We start from the raw sequence: 17,164 nt of genomic DNA on the forward strand, positions 1-17,164 counted from the left end.
TTCTATCTCCAGCATTTTCCTACTGGATTTTTGTCCTCTCAAGAGTGCACTCTGAAGTTCAGGGTCCAGGAGATCCCAGACCAGCCCTCTGCCCACTAGGCCCGTAACTGGAAACATTTATATGTCCCTTGTTGCCACAAACAAGAACAGACTGATTTTGGCACAGCCATCATTTTTTTTTGCTTCCAGCCAGTTAGCTTCCTCAGATATGAGCCCTGCGTCAGCTCTCTGTGTGTGTTTCAACTGCAAGAAACACATTTTAAGGGACAGGAGATATGGCATTGCTCTGCTCTTCCTGCTCCGTGCCAATGTTTGGTGTTGAAGGTCAGGAAAGTGACTGAACACAACACAGCAAAGCACTCCTCTCTCCTAATCAATCTTTTTCTTACCTTTCTCAATCTTTTTATATTCTTATATGGGCAAGAAAGTTCTGGAGTCTGGAATTAGTTCCAGACAACTTGCTTTGTAAATTCTGCATATTTTACTACCTGTCTTACATTCAGTTGCACATCTAATCTCTTTTATTGGACCTTTAGCATTCTGTTATACACAGATTACAACTCCTAGCCCAATGGCAAGTGTTCAGCAGTATGGGACTAATGTGAATTTGATAACTGAGCCTGGTTCTCTCAGCAATGGGCTAGATCAAATCCTGTGAGAACTAGCATCTACAGCTATGAGGATTCTTTTCTTTTCTTTACAAAGTCTCACTCTCTTGCCCAGGCTGAAGTGCTGTGGCATGATCATAGCTCACCATAACTTCAAACTCCTGGGCTCAAGTGATCTTCCTGCTTCAGCCACTCGAGTAATTGGCTATAGGTGTGCACCACCATGCCTGTCTAATTTTATTATTTTTACTTTTTTTGTAGAGATAGGGTCTCGTTCTGTTGCCTAGGCTGGTCTCAAACTCCTGGCATCAAGCAATCCTCCCACCTCGGCCTCCCAGAGTGCTGGGATTGCAGGCGTGAGCTACCACACCTCACCCTGTGAGGATTCTTTCTGCCCATAGCACTTGTTGAGATCTTAGATCTTGTGGCACAATTTCATGGTTTCTTTGGAGGGTCTCTTGCTAATAGTGCTCTCATTTTGGGAGGATGCATGCCTAGCCTCAGTGGCCACTTGCAATCCCCAATGCCCAACCCTTGCTTGAAGATCCAGGGTCTTAACTAGCTAGACAACCAAGCAACTATTCTTCATTTGCATGAGAACCAAATCATAAAGACATATTTCCTTCATCCTTCTCCTGCCCCCTTTAAAACTACATGACAGGAGGTGAGGAAGGCGGCTGGAGGAGGTTGTTGGTGAGTGCCAGATTGCTAAGTGCCTACTTTGGCTATTTCATTTGTCCTCACTTAATTCTTGGGAGTCTAGTATTAATATTTTCATTTACAGCTGGAAAGAAAATGAGACTGAAGAGTTAAGTAACTTGTCTAAAATCACACAAATTAAAAGTGTTGGAGATAGAATGATAAACACAGTTCCTTCTGATGCCAAAGTAGGTGCTCCCTTCTTCACCTGGCTGCATGTAAGAGTCACCAGGGAGCTTGAGAAATACTGGTTTTCTGGTCCCCTTTTTGGAACAATTAAACAAGAACCTCTGGAGACGGATCCTAGGTACCAGCATGTGTTTAAAGCTCCCCAGGTGATTCCAATATGCAGCTAGGCTTCAGGTCACTGCTAGACGCTGGGCTCTGGCTGTATTAAATATTATGCTATTAGCCCTGTATGATATCACCTCATTCATATTATTTCCTCCTTTATATTTTCTCTATCCTTCAAAAGTCAGAGAGTGCGTGGCTGCCTGTCTATATCAGAGCTGGAATTCCGAATCAGATTCCAAAGGCTGCATTCATGGCCATGTTTATTCTGGAAGTGGATCAGTTCATCCTGACCTCCTTGACTACATCAGTTCTGGACTGTGAAGAAGATGAGACCCCTAAACCCTTGCTGGTGTTCAACATTACTAAAGCCCCGCTCCAGGGCTATGTGACTCACCTGTTGGATCACACCAGACCAATCTCCTCATTCACCTGGAAAGATCTCAGTGACATGCAGATCGCCTATCAGCCACCAAACAGCAGCCATTCTGAGAGGAGACATGATGAGGTAAGAAGGAGAGACAAAGCTTCCAGCCTAGTTAGAAGTCACAGGGTTATTTAAGAACCCCCTACCCTAAACCCTCAGGTTCCTTTGTACATTCATTGCCTCAGAAAAGAATCAATCACTGTAAATCAGGATGCAAACTAACTGCCCAGAGGAGCCAGGCAGGTGGGGTCAATGAGCAAACCCCACTGAGGGGCACTGTGGCAAACTGAAGAAAGAGCCATCCCCTCAGGAAGCAGCTGCCACTCAGCTCATGCCCACCGCTGCCCTGCAAGGATACAAGTGTGCCCACTGTTGCTGTAGCACTCATGTGCCAAGAGAAATTGGAAAATGATACATTTTTGGTAAAATGCTTAAATTCTTGAATATAGAAAACAATTAAAAATTGTAGTGAAACGTATTGTGCTAGCTACCAAATATTTCTGAGGGCCACATTTGACCCAGGGCTCACCAGTTTGAGAACTGCAGCAGCCTTCGACAGCCTTCCTGAATCACAGAGACCATTGAAGTTAGAGATGACTTTTGTTTACAATACTTTTATTTTTAACAAAATTTTTTGGGTGTGTTTAAGTTCTGGGGTACATGTGCAGGATGTGCAGGTGTGTTACATAGGTAAACATGTCCATGGTGGTTTGCTGTACCTATCAACCCATCACCCAGGTAGTAAGCCCAGCATGCATTAGCTATTTTTTCTGATGTTCTCTCTCCCTCCACCCCCAACCCCGACAGGCCCCAGTGTGTGTTGTTCACCCAAAATATGGAACACTTTACGAATTTGTGTGTCATCCTTGTGCAGGGGCTATGCTAATCTTCTCTGTATCATTCCAATTTTAGTATATGTGCTGCCAAGGTGAGCACACAATTCTTTTATTAATAAATTCTTTTATTCTTTTTTTTTGTGAGAGCTTTTTATGGGAATCCTTAATTTTAATTAATAACACGGACTCAGGATAGGACATTCCGTAGTCTTATTTGATAACTAATTTCACAGTGAAACACAGTCCATCAGGAAGGTCCTACTTCTATCTAATTTCCTTTTGCTGCAGGTTCCACCCCTCTCCTCTGTTTTGTAGTTAGTGGGAGGGGAGGACAGCTGGTTAAAGTCTTCCACATAATAATGCTTCACATGCTTAAAGAACTACCAGCAACTTGATTCAAACAGGGTGGAAATTGTAAACGAGCAGACTGATATAGACTTGAGTTCAGGTTTATTAAGGAAAATGAGTGTCCCTGGGGTTATCTCTATTGTAATTTCGGCATTTTCAGCATGTAGCCTCAAGGGAAGACAAAGGACTTCAGGCTATAAATGCTATGCTTTGCCTTCTGCTTTTATTTTCCCCTTTTCATCATAGTCTGTGGCCCCCCATGCCTTCCCTGTTAGGAAGTAATTTCTCATTGCACATCCAATCTTAGAGCACTGCTTTTCTGGCTGCTTCCTGTGTGTAGTTTCTGGCATTGTATAATGTACTCTTAAAGCAGAACCTGTGCGAATGTGTGATTTTTTTCGTAAGACAGTAACTCTCAATTTTTTCAGTGGAGATCACACAGTTTTCAGGTTGTGTGGACTGGAAGCCCTGGGCCAGGGCCCAACCGAATGCATTACCCCTCCAAAAAAGACACCTCCTGCCCATGTAGTTTCCTGTTCAGTCTGTTGCTTTGGCAGCCTTGAATCAGTTTCTTTTGTTATTTAGTGTTTGCTGATATAGTGCTATTTGATTATTTATCTTATCCTCTTCCATGGACCACATGTTCTTCAAAAGTAGGGAGTATGCCTTGCATTTCTGCGTTATACCTCATTCTTCTCTGTCAACATCTGGTGCAATACGTACACAGCACATAATAAAGATCAAAACTTATCACGCAGCCCCTACTTACTTATTAGTTATGAATTTCATGAAAGTAAATAAAGTTGAGATATTTAAAAATATGTCTAGTGAAATACATGTCTCTAGATCAGGGTTTCTTGATAGTAGCAGTATGACAATTGCCATTTTGTATCAGATAATTCTTTGTTTGGGAGGTTGTCCTGTGTACGGTAGTATGTTAGTATCCCAGCCTCTACCCACTCGATGACAATAGCATTTTCCCACACACCGACTTCTGAAACTAAAAATGCCTCCAGACATTCCCGAAAGTCCTCTAGGGGGACAACATCACCCCTAGTTGAAAACCACTTCTCTAGATCCTCCACCTTTGAGAAAGATTTAAGTGACTGAATGTGGGAAGGGGTTGGTCTCCTAAGCAAGTGCAGAGACACTTCTCCAGCATATTACCAATTTTAGATTAATAAATTCTTTTATGTAGAAGAAAATTTTAAAATACTGTTAAAGTAAGGAACAAGATCTAGAACCTGAAAAAGTCAAATCAGGTTGTCTAAATGAGATGTGGGAACCACAGAAATGTGAATCCCCGCAGAAAACTGAATCCTCTGTGTGTGGGTATAACCCAGAATTAATGCTACTTTACCCTGTAACGCTTCAGTGTGTGGCTCCTTTGCCTCTGTTTGTTTACAGGTAGAATTGGAGGTATACGACTTCTTCTTTGAAAGGAGTGCACCTATGACAGTCCACATCTCCATCAGAACAGCAGATACAAATGCCCCCCGTGTATCCTGGAATACAGGTAAAGCTCAATATAAGGCATAGGGCAACATAGCCCTGAAGGGAATACAAGAAAGTAGATGGGTCAGGAAAGAAAGGTAGTTTTATTCCTATGTCATACATGTGGCAACTGAAACCCAGACAGATTAAGGGCATCACATAGTAGCTTTTGTTGTTGTTTTTTTATTCCTCCTGGCAGCATGAGAAATTTAAATCCAGGATTTCTGTGTCCTGAGGCCAAGTTCTTTCCTCTGCCGGAGATAAGACAAAGGGACACTTTTCAACTGAATGAAGCAAAAAACTGACTATGTGTGATATTGAGCTGTAGTGGGACTGAAATCTCCAACTCAAATTGTTCCAAGGGATTGGAGAAAGGTTTAGCTTTTATAATCTATAGTCTATTTTTATGTTGGGCTGCATGGAAACTAAAATATGTAAATAAGAGCTTTAACTGCTTTAAAATATGGCTTTCTATGCCTCTCAATTCTGAGTGGACTTATGTGATATATATATATATATGTTGATCAGATGTAAATGTGGAATGTAAATGGAGATCTTTTCCTTCTCACTGATCCCATCAATACCATTTGAAACATACTCATAAGCAGTGGTGGTAGATAGTATTAAGGAAAAAATATCTGTGTCTGATTTAAATCCTCAGGTGGCAGCTTAAACGAGCTGCCTCATGTGTGTGTACACATAGATATGTGTTTGTATGTGTGTGAGTTTCAGCAGAGATAGAGGACATCAGGTGAGCAGCCTTGATTTATAATTCTGGCTATACATCCTACTGTACCTCTGTCAAGGGGGTAATGAGAGAAAAGATGGAATCAGTAACCTTAAGTTTAGGAATAATCACATGTTGCATGGGCTCCTGCCTGAGTGTAGAGATGGAATAGTCTGTACGTGTATGTGTGATCGGTGACACCCAGGTTTGCTCAATGTCATTTTGGCTGCTTTGAACATCAGAATCCTTTTTAAAATAAATGTTTGCTTATTATGAACTTGATCTGTGCCATCGTTGAAATTTGGAGAATACATCTAAAATTATTATTTCACCGTGAAGATATAACCAATGTTAATATTTTGCTGTATATATTTCTAGGCTTCTCGATTGTTCCTCTGCTGTGCTCCATGATGCCTTGTCCTATGCACTCCTGGCTTCCAAACCCTTATTGCCAGTCACAGAGATTCTTCTTATGCACTTCTGTCCATTTCTCCTCCCTCCCACCCTTCCTTCCTTCCTTCCTTCCTTCCTTCCTTCCTTCCTTCCTTCCTTCCTTCCTTCCTTCCTTCCTTCCTTCTTTTTCTCTCTCCGTCTCCTTTATATATGTATTAGCCCAATTTCCCTAGAAAACAGACCCCGAGGCAGATCAGATGTACTAACCCTATACTAAAAGCAAGAGTAAGGGGAGAAGCAAATAAAAAGGTGGCATGGCTGAGCTGGTGTCACAGCTTTACAATAAGATAAAGCAGATTGCTCTGCAGTGTTGATGTCTCCAGGGAGAAGATGCAACTGCTGTGTCTGGTAAGAGTTGGAAGTGGGGTTGGGAAAAGGTCAACAATCTATTAATGGTCAGTTATTTCCCATCTCCTGTCTTTAATGGGTTAAAGTTTACTTCACTGGCTGTTAACTCCCCACATGCCCAGAATGTGTTATCTGGCCCCTCTTAGCAGCCATTGCACACACTTCCTGGGTCCCCTGGTGCAGGGCCTGATCAGCCACAAGGTTGGTCCTGCCACCACTAGAGGGCAGTGGAGGTAGCCGGCTGCATCAGAAGATGAGGCAGTGGTGGCAGGAGGGCTTTACAATTTTGGAGACTGGGAACCCTCATGGGGCGGCTGCAGCTAGAGAACAGTCAGTTGGTTGAGGCCGGGATGGCAGGTGAAGCTGGCAGATGTGAGAGAAACATAAGATAAGTCCAGCAGTACGCTACCTTGCAATTCGACCAGCTTGCTCTGCTCCCTTTCAGGATTATCTGTAATCTGTTGTAATATTGGAGTTAATAGGACTAAAAATAAAAATAGTACTAAAAATAAAAGCTACATTCCAGTTTCTTGAAAAGCTTTTAAAGATGCAATATTCAGATGGTTTCATGAGTGGAAATTCATTCATCTTTTCTTAAGCAGGCACGTTGGCATGTCATAGAACTTGCCAATACCATTTTCTTATCTTTTTTTTTTTAAATTTAAGTTCTGGGGTATATGTGCTGAACGTGTAGGTTTGTTACATAGGTATACATGTGCCATGGTGGTTTGCTGCATCTATCAACCTGTCATCTAGGTTTTAAGCCCCGCATGCATTAGATATTTGTCCTAATGCTCTTTCTCCCCTTTCCCCTCTACCCCCGAACCGGCCCTGGTGTGTGATGTTCCCCTCCCTGTGTCCATGTGTTCTTATTGTTCAGCTCCCACTTATGAGTGAGAACATGTGGTGTTTGGTTTTCTGTTCCTGTGTTAGTTTGCTGAGGATGATGGTTTCCAGTTTCATCCATGTCCCTGCAAAGGGCATGAACTCATTATTTTTTATGGCTGCATAGTATTCCATGGTGTATATGTGCCACATTTTCTTTATCCAGTCTATCATGCCAACACCCTTTTCTCCTTTCTTTCATAGGTCTGAATCTCCTTGAGGGGCAGTCTCGAGCCATCACTTGGGAACAGTTTCAGGTTGTCGACAATGACGACATCGGTGCTGTCCGGCTAGTCACCGTTGGTGGCCTGCAGCATGGATGGCTGACTTTAAGAGGTGAATGATCCAACTTGGTAACCTAGCAAAGAATCCAAAAGTATTTTCTTCAAAAGTAGATGTATTTAACAGATATATGTAGCATCTCTTGGGCCCCATTTCTCAATGAAATTGTCAAATGCAGAAAATCTGGAGATCTTGAAACCATTGACTTTTGTGTTCAAATGCTCAGATCAATGTCTAACCATTTATGAATGGCACCTTGTACGTGGCTCATTGTTTAAACCTCAGTTTTGCTTTCTGGATGCCATGCATGGCTCCTTGTAAGTATACTCCTTAACTAGTTATTTTTTTTCCCAGTTGGAGGACAGAATGTTTTTTATTTCTCTGCTTCAAAGAAGTATATTGAAAAATTAGGCCGAGCGCGGTGGCTCACGCCTGTAATCCCAACATTTTGGGAGGCCAAGGTGGGTGGATCACCTGAGGTCAGGAGTTCAAGACCAGCCTGACCAATATGGTAAAACTCCGTCTCTACTAAAAATACAAAAATTAGCCGGGCATGGTGGCGGGCGCCTGTAGTCCCAACTACTTGGGAGGCTGAGACAGGAGAATTGCTTGAACCTGGGCGGCAGAGGTTGCAGTGAGCCAAGATCACGCCACTGCACTCCAGCCTGGGTGACAAAGCAAGATTCCATCTCAAAAAAAAGAAAAAAGAAAAAGAAAAATTAATGCTTAATTAATACTTTAGTAATAATGATGTTATGTTATTAGTAGTAGTTGTCATGGTTTAAAAGAAATAAATTTATAATTCTATGGGATGATAGTTAACAAGGTAATAATCTAATAAAAGTAATATTTACACTTTATGATGAAATAAGTCATTCCTTATAATGAACTCAGAGGATTTAATTCAATTATCTTCTTAGCTTCCCTAACTGTAAAGCAGAAAGATAACTCTCACCATCATTTGTGAGCAGGGAATTCTGGAATCAAAAACAAAATAATAAATGTATGATAAATCCTCCTGCTTAATCCCAGGACAGTGGGAGGCCAGTTTAAATCTGGGTATACCAGTCAGGTTGGGTGTTCGCTTGTATGTAAGAGAAATCCAAGTGTAGTGGCTTGAAAATTAGTTATTTTCTTCATGTCTTTGAGGCTTGAAGACCCAGAAGGAACAATGAAAGAAGTCATGATCTAAGTTTGCTGTATCTAACAAGTTTTCCTAGGAGCACAATACAACAATTTCCACTTAGATTTCTTTATCAAACTATGTCACATACAACTCCTCAGTGCAAGCAAGTCGGGAAGCCTGAGTATTTTTAAATGACCGTATTGCTATGCCAAATACAACTAGGATTCTGGTAGTGAGGAAGAAGCATAAAGTGGCTCTTGGTCAAGAAAGTGTTAAATCGTTTATTCCTCTAAGGTCTTTAACACAGCCACATGGTGTGAAGAGAATAATGGGGTGCACCTGCCATTAAGAATTGTAAGTCTCTGGCTGGGCACAGTGGCTCACACCTGTAATCCCAGCACTTTGGGAGGCCGAGACGGGCAGATCACTTGAGGTCAGGAGTTCAAGACCAGCCTGGCCAACATGGTGAAACCCCATCTCTACTAAAAACATAAAAATAGCCCGGCATGGTGGTGCGTGCCTGTAGCCCCAGCTACTCAGAAGGCTGAGGCAAGAGAATAGTTTGAACCCGGGAGGTGGAGGTTGCAGTGAGCTGAGATCACGCCACTGCACTCCAGCCTGGGCGACAGAGGGAGACTCCGTCTAAAGAAAAAAAAAAAAAAGGAAGAGTTGTAAGTATCTGAAGAAAACAAAGCAATGTTTATTAATACTATAGAAATGAAATGGAGAGTGGGAGACCATAATGCATTGATGGTCTGGGTTCAGAGGAGATACAAAATAGTATGATCATTTATTAAGCTTTACTTTGTGACAGATACTGTACAAAGCATTCTGTATACTTTAACTTGTTATCTCATATCAACTTTATGATATTAGATACTATTATTATTCCCATTTTACAAATGAGTAACCTGAGACTTAGAACAACTGATTTATCTAAGGTTGCACACGTAGAAAATGGCAGAACTGGGATTTGAACCCAGACTGTTAGATATTAGAGCTCTAGGTCTTGGTCTTTGAGCCAGTAATTTTCAAATAGGCTTGATAACACTGGTTGTTGCGTCCCTCCCACCCACACCTGAATTTCTGATTCAGCAGGTCCAGGGTAAGGCTTGAGAATTTGCATTTCTAAAACTTTCCAGATGGTACTGAGGCTGCTGGTTTGAGACCACTCCTCTAAGAACTGCTGCCATGTAAGATGGTAGCAATTAGCTGAAGAATAACCAACATTTATTGTAGGCTTACTGTTGCTTAAGTTCTCTCATTCTTGCTGTGGATTATGAGGTAAGTATTTGTTTTAGTAAGGGTTCCCTAGAGAAATTAAACCAACAGAATGTCTATCTATGTATGTATGTATCTATCTACCTACCTACCTACCTACCTACCTACCTACCTACCTACCTACCTATCTATGAGGTGATTTATTCTGGGAATTGGCTTATGTAATTGTGGAGGCTGAGAGGTTCCTTGTTAGGCTGTTGGAGAAACAGGAAAGCCCAGGAAGTCATGGGTATTAGTCTGAAGGCCTGAGAACCAGGGAAGCTGATGGTGTAACCCAGTCCAAAGCCAAAGGCTTGAGAAGATGGGCAAGGGGAGTGGAGAGGGGTGAGTGGGGTAGGGAAGGTGGAGGGTGGAGGCACAAATGGGGGTGTTAGAGGATGGCTGGTTTATGTTCCAGAGTTCAAAGGCCCAAGAGCCAGGAGCTCCAGTGTCAGAGGGAAGAAGATGGAAGGAAGTCTCAGCTCCAGAAGAGACAGAGCATTCCCCTTTCCTCTTCCTTTTTGTTCTGTTCAGTCTCTCAATGGATTGGATGAAGCCTGCCCACAATGATGAGCGTGATCTTTTCTCAGTCTGCTGATTCGAATGCTAATCACTTCAAGAAACACTACTTCACAGAACCACCCAGCAATAATATTTTACCAGTTGCCTGGGCATTCCTTAGCCCAGTTAAGTTGATGGAAAAAGTTAAAACCATCACAGTAGTATTATCCATGTTTTATAGATGAGTTTCATAAATTAAATACCTTGCTCATATCTGCACAACTGATAAATGTTGGAGCCAGTATTCAAAACTAGATATGTTGTCCCAGAACCCACTAACAATCTGTAGTTTTTCCAGGTGAGGGAAATACGGGCTGCACACTTTCCTTAGCAGCCTCTGCTGTATTGATGCTTTCCCCACAGCTGCTGCTTCTGCACTCCCTTGCTCAATCTGCTCCATCTCTGCTCTCTCCCTCAGGGGGGAAAGGATTTCTCTTCACCGTGGCTGACCTCCAGGCTGGAGTTGTTCGCTATCATCATGATGACAGCGACTCCACCAAAGACTTCGTGGTCTTCCGGATATTTGATGGCCATCACAGCATCCGTCACAAATTCCCCATCAACGTCTTGCCCAAAGATGATAGTCCCCCGTTCCTCATAACCAATGTTGTCATTGAACTGGAGGAGGGGCAGACCATCCTGATCCAGGGATCCATGCTGCGAGCTTCAGATGTGGATGCCAGTGATGACTACATCTTCTTCAATATCACAAAGCCTCCACAGGCTGGGGAGATCATGAAGAAGCCAGGGCCAGGACTGATAGGTAAGTTCTGGGCAGTTAAGATCATTTGAATGGAATTCACTCTTCCATAGAGAACCTTCTATGCATCCTTCTGGGTTTGCTGAAATTGTGTCCGAGTTTGTGCTAAGGTGAACATCAAGTTTCTGAAGTAAGATAGTATTTTTATTCCCATTTCATAATGAGGAAGCCTGAGATTTAGGAAAGTTAATTTGATCTGTCCAAGGTTGTGCATCTACAGATTTCCAGAGCTGAGCCTCAAAGTAACCATTACACTGTGAAAAATTAAGTCAGCCGAGCAAGGAGATAGAACAAATTAGTCTAAAAGGAGATTTTTTGACTATTCTAGATTATTGATAATTTCATGAATAACATTTGTTTACATTTTGTTAGAATCATTTTGTAACTACTTCTTAAAGTAGGTAGATCCGGAGTTTAACAAAATAGGGATCAAGTAAGTAGTTAGTGTTACTTTGTATATTTGAAATAAGAGTAAGTTTCTTGAAAATATTTTTCTAATGCTAATTTTTCCATATATCAAGACAGATGTAGCGACTTTAGTTTTCCTGCTTTATTATTTATTATTTTTCTGCTTTATTATTTATCTTTGATGAAAACATTTAATGCAGGTTCCTTGGGTACATATAATATACTAGACAGATAAGACTTTTGAAGATAAGTCCAATATCATTGTCCCTCGATATTTGATAGGCTTGTACAAAAGTATGTGGTGTTTTATGGACCCAATAGGCTATCCTGTCCCTGGCTTCCTTCAGAGGGATTTGTTTAATGGAATCATTTATTATCGTCATTTTGGTGGAGAAATCTTTGAAGATTCTTTTCAATTTGTCCTGTGGGACAGCCATGAACCTCCAAATCTTTCAGTGCCACAGGTAAGAGACCGTTTCTGAACACTTTCCCAAAGTCTTGTGCATAGGTGTCAATTCTAGAAGATGTGGTTAGAAACCACATGAAAATAGGTTTCAAGGTTTAAAATTTGAAAAACAATCGATTAAACAAAATTAAGCAGATTTCTTTGCAATAGGACTACTCAAATGTTTCCTTTTTGAAAGAGTTTTATAGATATCTATGTATTCAGTGTTTCAAGGTCATTTAACTATGGGACCCTTTTATGTAGAGCAACTCACAAAATTTGCTTGTCTCCCGACACTCAAGAAAACATTTATTTTATATGTGGTGATTAAATTATAGGCTCTAGAGTTAGGTTGCATGAGTTTCCCTCTTGATCTTGACACTGACTGACTGGTCAACCCATGCTCCAGTTTCCTTGTCTGTAAAACAGATAATAATAGAACCTTCCTTTACAGTTATTGTGAAGGTGAGATAATACATATAAAGTACTGAGAACATTTTGGTTCATGGGAAACACTCAATAAATACATTAGCTATTATTTATTGTTGTCTTTAAAGATCTAAGGGTCTCTTCTACCACTAGAGGATATAATTTAAATGTGTAGAATGCAGAAATAAGTTTAAGCAAACATTGCCATATAGAAATTACAGAAAGTGGAGTCAGGGTAGTGTCTGGACAACTATAATAGAGTAGACTCCTTGAAAGGAGAGGCTGGTTGATAATAGAGATTTTAAAAAAGGACAGCTGAAATTAAGTAATCACCTACTGATATGGTTTGGCTGTGTCCCCACCCAAATCTCATCTTGAATTGTAACTCCCACAATTGCCACGTGTCATGGGAGGAACCTGGTGGGAGGTAATTGAATCATGGGGGTGGGTTTTTCCTGTGCTGTTCTCATGATAGTGAATAAGTCTCACGGGATCTGATGGTTTTAAAAACGGGTGGTCCCCTGTACAAGCTCGCGTGCTCTCTCTCTGCCTGCTGCCATCCATGTAAGACGAGACTTGATCCTTTTTGCCTTCTGCCATGATTGTGAGACCTCCCCAGCCATGTGGAACTGTACATCCATTAAATCTCTTTCTTTTGTAAATTGCCCAGTCTCAGGTATGTCTTTATCAGCAGTGTGAGAACAGGCTAATAAACCTACTATGTACGTACATTTTGCTAGGCATTTTGTACCTATTATCTTGGAAGATAGCCTGTATATGGATCCAAGCAAATTTCCAACCTGTTCTAGAATGACTGCTTAAAGCAAGGGTCCTATTTGTCACATAATGCCTTCCTATAATGTCATAGACACTGACATTAGCTAATGCATAGATGATTGAGCTATTCATCTGTGTGCTAAGAAGAGTATAACAGAAGGAGATGATCAGGAAGAATGATTCCAGAGAGCTCAGAAATGGAAGGCAATAGGTAATCCCTATTAAGAAGGAATAGAGAATGAATGAGAAAACTCAGTTCATCTGCTCTGTGACTAACAGGTCAATTCCTTTTCAAATAACACCTCCCTCTTTTTATCAATGTATTATATGTCATTTCTAGATTAAGTTTTTGCTTGAAACCTTAGTTTATTTGATAGTTCAAAATGGTAACAGTTAATAGGATTTACTTCTAAGTCTTCTGTGTATCTATCCAATCTGAGTTACGTTTCTGACTAGGATACCGTATCACTTTTAGTAGCCTACGGGCCTTTTTAAAAATGAAAAATTCAGGACTTCTTTTTTCTTCTTTCGTTGTTATATATTTTATAAATCATGCTCTTCATATACACAAGTATAGATGTCAGATTTCTCTGTAATGAAAACTTTAGTGCAACATAATTATTTCTGAATCTGGGCAAATTGGTCAAACTAAACTCTGTAGATCTAGTTATAAGTTTATTCCCTGTGATGGATAGGTTTCTAAAGATGCTTATCATGTTTTTCTCTGCTTTCATCTTCTTAATTTATGTTAGAGAAAGAGAAGGGGACAGAGGGAGATCTACAAATATGCTCTCTTCATTACCATATATCTTTGGCCCCTAAATATTTATCCAGCTCAGATGTGTGTCCTACCTCTGTATCTGACATCTTTACATGTATGTATCATCAGCATTTTAAACTCATGACCAAAATACATTTAGCATGTGTCCCTAAAAACTTGCGCAAAATAACTAGCTGGAATCTCTGAAGTCATCCCTGACTCCTTTCTCTAATGTCAGCACAACCAATCAGTCAGCAGGTTTACTAAATCTGCTTGATGAGTTTTTCTGATCTATCTCTACCTCCCCACCTCACTGCCATTGCTTCAGCTCCAACCTTCATCTTTTCTGGACTAGATTATCCTCAACCCCTCCCATGGCCTTTTACAAATAGAGGTGATTAACCAAATCCTTATAGTTGCGATAAATTAAAACTAATTAACATAGTAGCAGTATTCTTAGTGAAATTAATCTAGCATCTGTTTTCCCATTCTCCCTCTTCTGGTTGGTGATAACTTTGTCTTAGTCCCTCTCCAGGCTATGGACTTGCTGTCAGCTCTAACATCACCTGTTCCAAGAATCCTCTGACGACCCCATTCCACAAACCCTCAGGCAGGATCAGCTTGTCCTTTTATATGCTCTGGCATCTGTTTACACATATCTTTGTTGTTGAACTTTCTGTAAAGTAAGACCACTATTTCTTTTATTGGATCAACTCTGATCTCCTTGACAGTAGGGACCCGGAATTATTCATTTCATTGTTTCTAGACCTAGATATCTGACTCATTGTAGACCCTTACAAACTGCTTATTGATCACCAAATGAATTCTGGTTCTTTCAACATTTACTGAAACTAGGAGGAAATAAGACCCAAACATTTACTAGGGACTAGGGAGGGAGTGAGATGGGGCGGTAATAAATGTAAAGCTTTATTCAGAGTTTCTAGAAATAAGTGTGTGCAAGCCAATGAAACAAGTATTGTGTGTGTGTGTGTGTGTGTGTGTGCTGGCAAGCATTTTTATATTTAAAGCTCCGATATCAGTGAAACTCCAATATTTGAGGAACTCAAATGATTACCTGGTCTGTTTGATGTTTACATTTTCAATTTGGACAAGTATCTAGTCATGTCCTACAAATAAAAATAGATTTAAAATATTCAACAAAATTCATAACTTTCAGCTGCTCAGCTAGAAGTCCAGATAAAATGATTACTTGATGGTAGCTTTTGTGATCAGAATATTCCATGGTTTTGTTTTATTTTGACGTTGTAATGGAAGTACAGATGAGCAATGCCAATTTTGTCTACAACAATGGCATTCAGAATACCCAATTTGAAAAAGATGAGAATTCCTTTTGAAATTGACACACACAGCAAAACTAAAATATGGTTAAGCTTTTTCTATGACATAAAAAAGGCTAGAACTTCAGCTCAGCCACCTACAAGCTGTGCTCCCTGGGGCAAATCATTTAACCCCTTTGGGGCTCAGGTTTTTTTCTCTGAACATTGGGAATAATGACCATGGCTATTATTAGTAAAGTGCTATCTGGATCACACAAGATAGCTAGTAGCACAGTGAGTACTCAGTACTTAGTAGGTGCTCAATAAATTAATTCCCTGTCTCTATCCTTTCATGACTGTTGCCAAAGTTTACAGCATGTTTATCCATTATGAAGCATTTCAATAATTAAAAATTAAATCCAGTTATCAAAATAAACACAATGGCAGTCATTTTTCTATTCTCCTGCAGTCTGTGTCATGATTTTTTCCCCCCAATTACAGTGTTTCGCTATTCTACAAAGTTCAGAAATTCTCTGTGGGACCTCCCAGCCATAGTGTGGATCAGTGAGGCTCCACTTCATTGGAAAACTGGATTTAATAAGGAAACAATAGTTATTGTGCCTTCAAAGAGACCATTTTCCATGCTAATTTATTCTCCAATGTGTTCTTTGTGTAAGAAGAATGTACAGCATGCTTTTTTATACCCCTGTAATAATTCTTAGTGGGCACATTTGTGTGTGTGTGTGTGTATGTGTATGTGTGTGTGTGTGTGGTTTTAAGGAGTGGAGAGAGTTTAATATACAAGACGGGGCAAGAAGGAAGGGAGAAGACAGAAGGAAGAGGCTCCCCTGTACAGAGACAGAGGTGGGAATGGGGCTCTAAAGCTGAAAGAAGAGGTCCCCAAGTATGGTGGACACCAGCCAGGTATATATGCAGAGGCTGGAGGAGGTGGTGTCTGATTTGCATAGGGCTCAGGGAATAGGTTTCACCAGGCATGTCATTCATGTAGCCCGCGAAAAAGCTGGTCCTCCCACCCTAGCCTTTTAATATGCAAATGTGGGCACCCTGATTTCTACACATGTGGGGATATGTGGGGGCGGCCATGTTGCCAGGAGCATATGGGCCAAGGGCAAGAAGGCCAAGGGAATCGCCATGTTGGGTGGACCCAGTTTCTAATGGCCGGCATTTGCATATCAAAGGTTGCCCACCTGACTAAGAGCTGGGGCTTTACAAGAAACTTTTCCGGATATGCTTTAAAAGAGGAAAACTACCCAAGGACCCCTTTTCCTTTTTATCTGCATAAAATAATTTCTTTTTCTTAATAACTCCTACCACATTCCTCCCTGTGGCAATATCACACTAACTGCAGTTAGGTGGTTTTGGGCGAAGACTCTTTCTGGCTACTTCCTACTTAAAAGGGGCGTTGAATGGGGAACAGCAGTTAGGGCTCCTCCTGGGATTGATTTAAGGGTCCTCGGAAGAATGGCATGTCCACATGTGGTTCAGTTTGCAGCACCATTTGGAGTTTGATTGCTTTTAGGCGAGAAGAAACAATTTGAGTCATAGTACTGAATATACAGCGTCCAAATATCAATTCAAGACATAAAAGCAAGAGAGGGCTTAATAAAGGGGTTAACCAATTCCAGAAAGAAGACTGGAATTTATTAAAGAGGGATTGTAGCCGCCCAGGGCTGAAGCCGGCATTTTCCCTGAGCCTGTTAATAATTTTGATTTGATTTTTAAGTACCTGTAGATTTTCCTTTCCTTTACTAGGTGTTAATCCAAAAGCAGCATGTTTCATTTAAAAGTGCATCACTAAATCCAATAAAAAATCCTAGCAGACTTAGTGATAGTAAAACTGTTATGCTTTCTTTTTGTCAGTAACTATTATCCCGGTTATAAGGATAATAATTAAGCAAAATACTACAGCAATGAAAACTCTCTGTCCAATAATTTAGTTAGA

The 17,164-nt window shown here is 40.7% G+C and overlaps 1 protein-coding gene and 1 non-coding gene across 5 annotated transcripts in view; one reads left to right on the plus strand and one right to left on the minus strand.

Moving 5' to 3' along the window:
* FREM1 (FRAS1 related extracellular matrix 1) overlaps window positions 1-17,164 on the plus strand; it is a 256,334-nt gene that overhangs the window by 139,719 nt on the left and 99,451 nt on the right. For all 4 annotated transcript variants that reach the window (XM_054657951.1, XM_054657964.2, XM_054657963.2 and 1 more), the window contains 5 exons: window positions 1,783-2,106; window positions 4,617-4,725; window positions 7,321-7,452; window positions 10,764-11,108; window positions 11,835-11,977. In XM_054657951.1, the coding sequence (XP_054513926.1) occupies window positions 1,783-2,106; window positions 4,617-4,725; window positions 7,321-7,452; window positions 10,764-11,108; window positions 11,835-11,977 (1,053 nt within the window). The remainder of the gene's footprint in view (window positions 1-1,782; window positions 2,107-4,616; window positions 4,726-7,320; window positions 7,453-10,763; window positions 11,109-11,834; window positions 11,978-17,164) is intronic.
* On the minus strand, window positions 2,855-2,961 carry LOC112204513 (U6 spliceosomal RNA). The gene has a single exon (XR_002938145.1). It is a non-coding gene; the product is annotated as a U6 spliceosomal RNA (small nuclear RNA).

Source organism: Pan troglodytes, chromosome 11 (genome assembly GCF_028858775.2).
Source record: "Pan troglodytes isolate AG18354 chromosome 11, NHGRI_mPanTro3-v2.0_pri, whole genome shotgun sequence".
NCBI lineage: Eukaryota > Metazoa > Chordata > Mammalia > Primates > Hominidae > Pan > Pan troglodytes.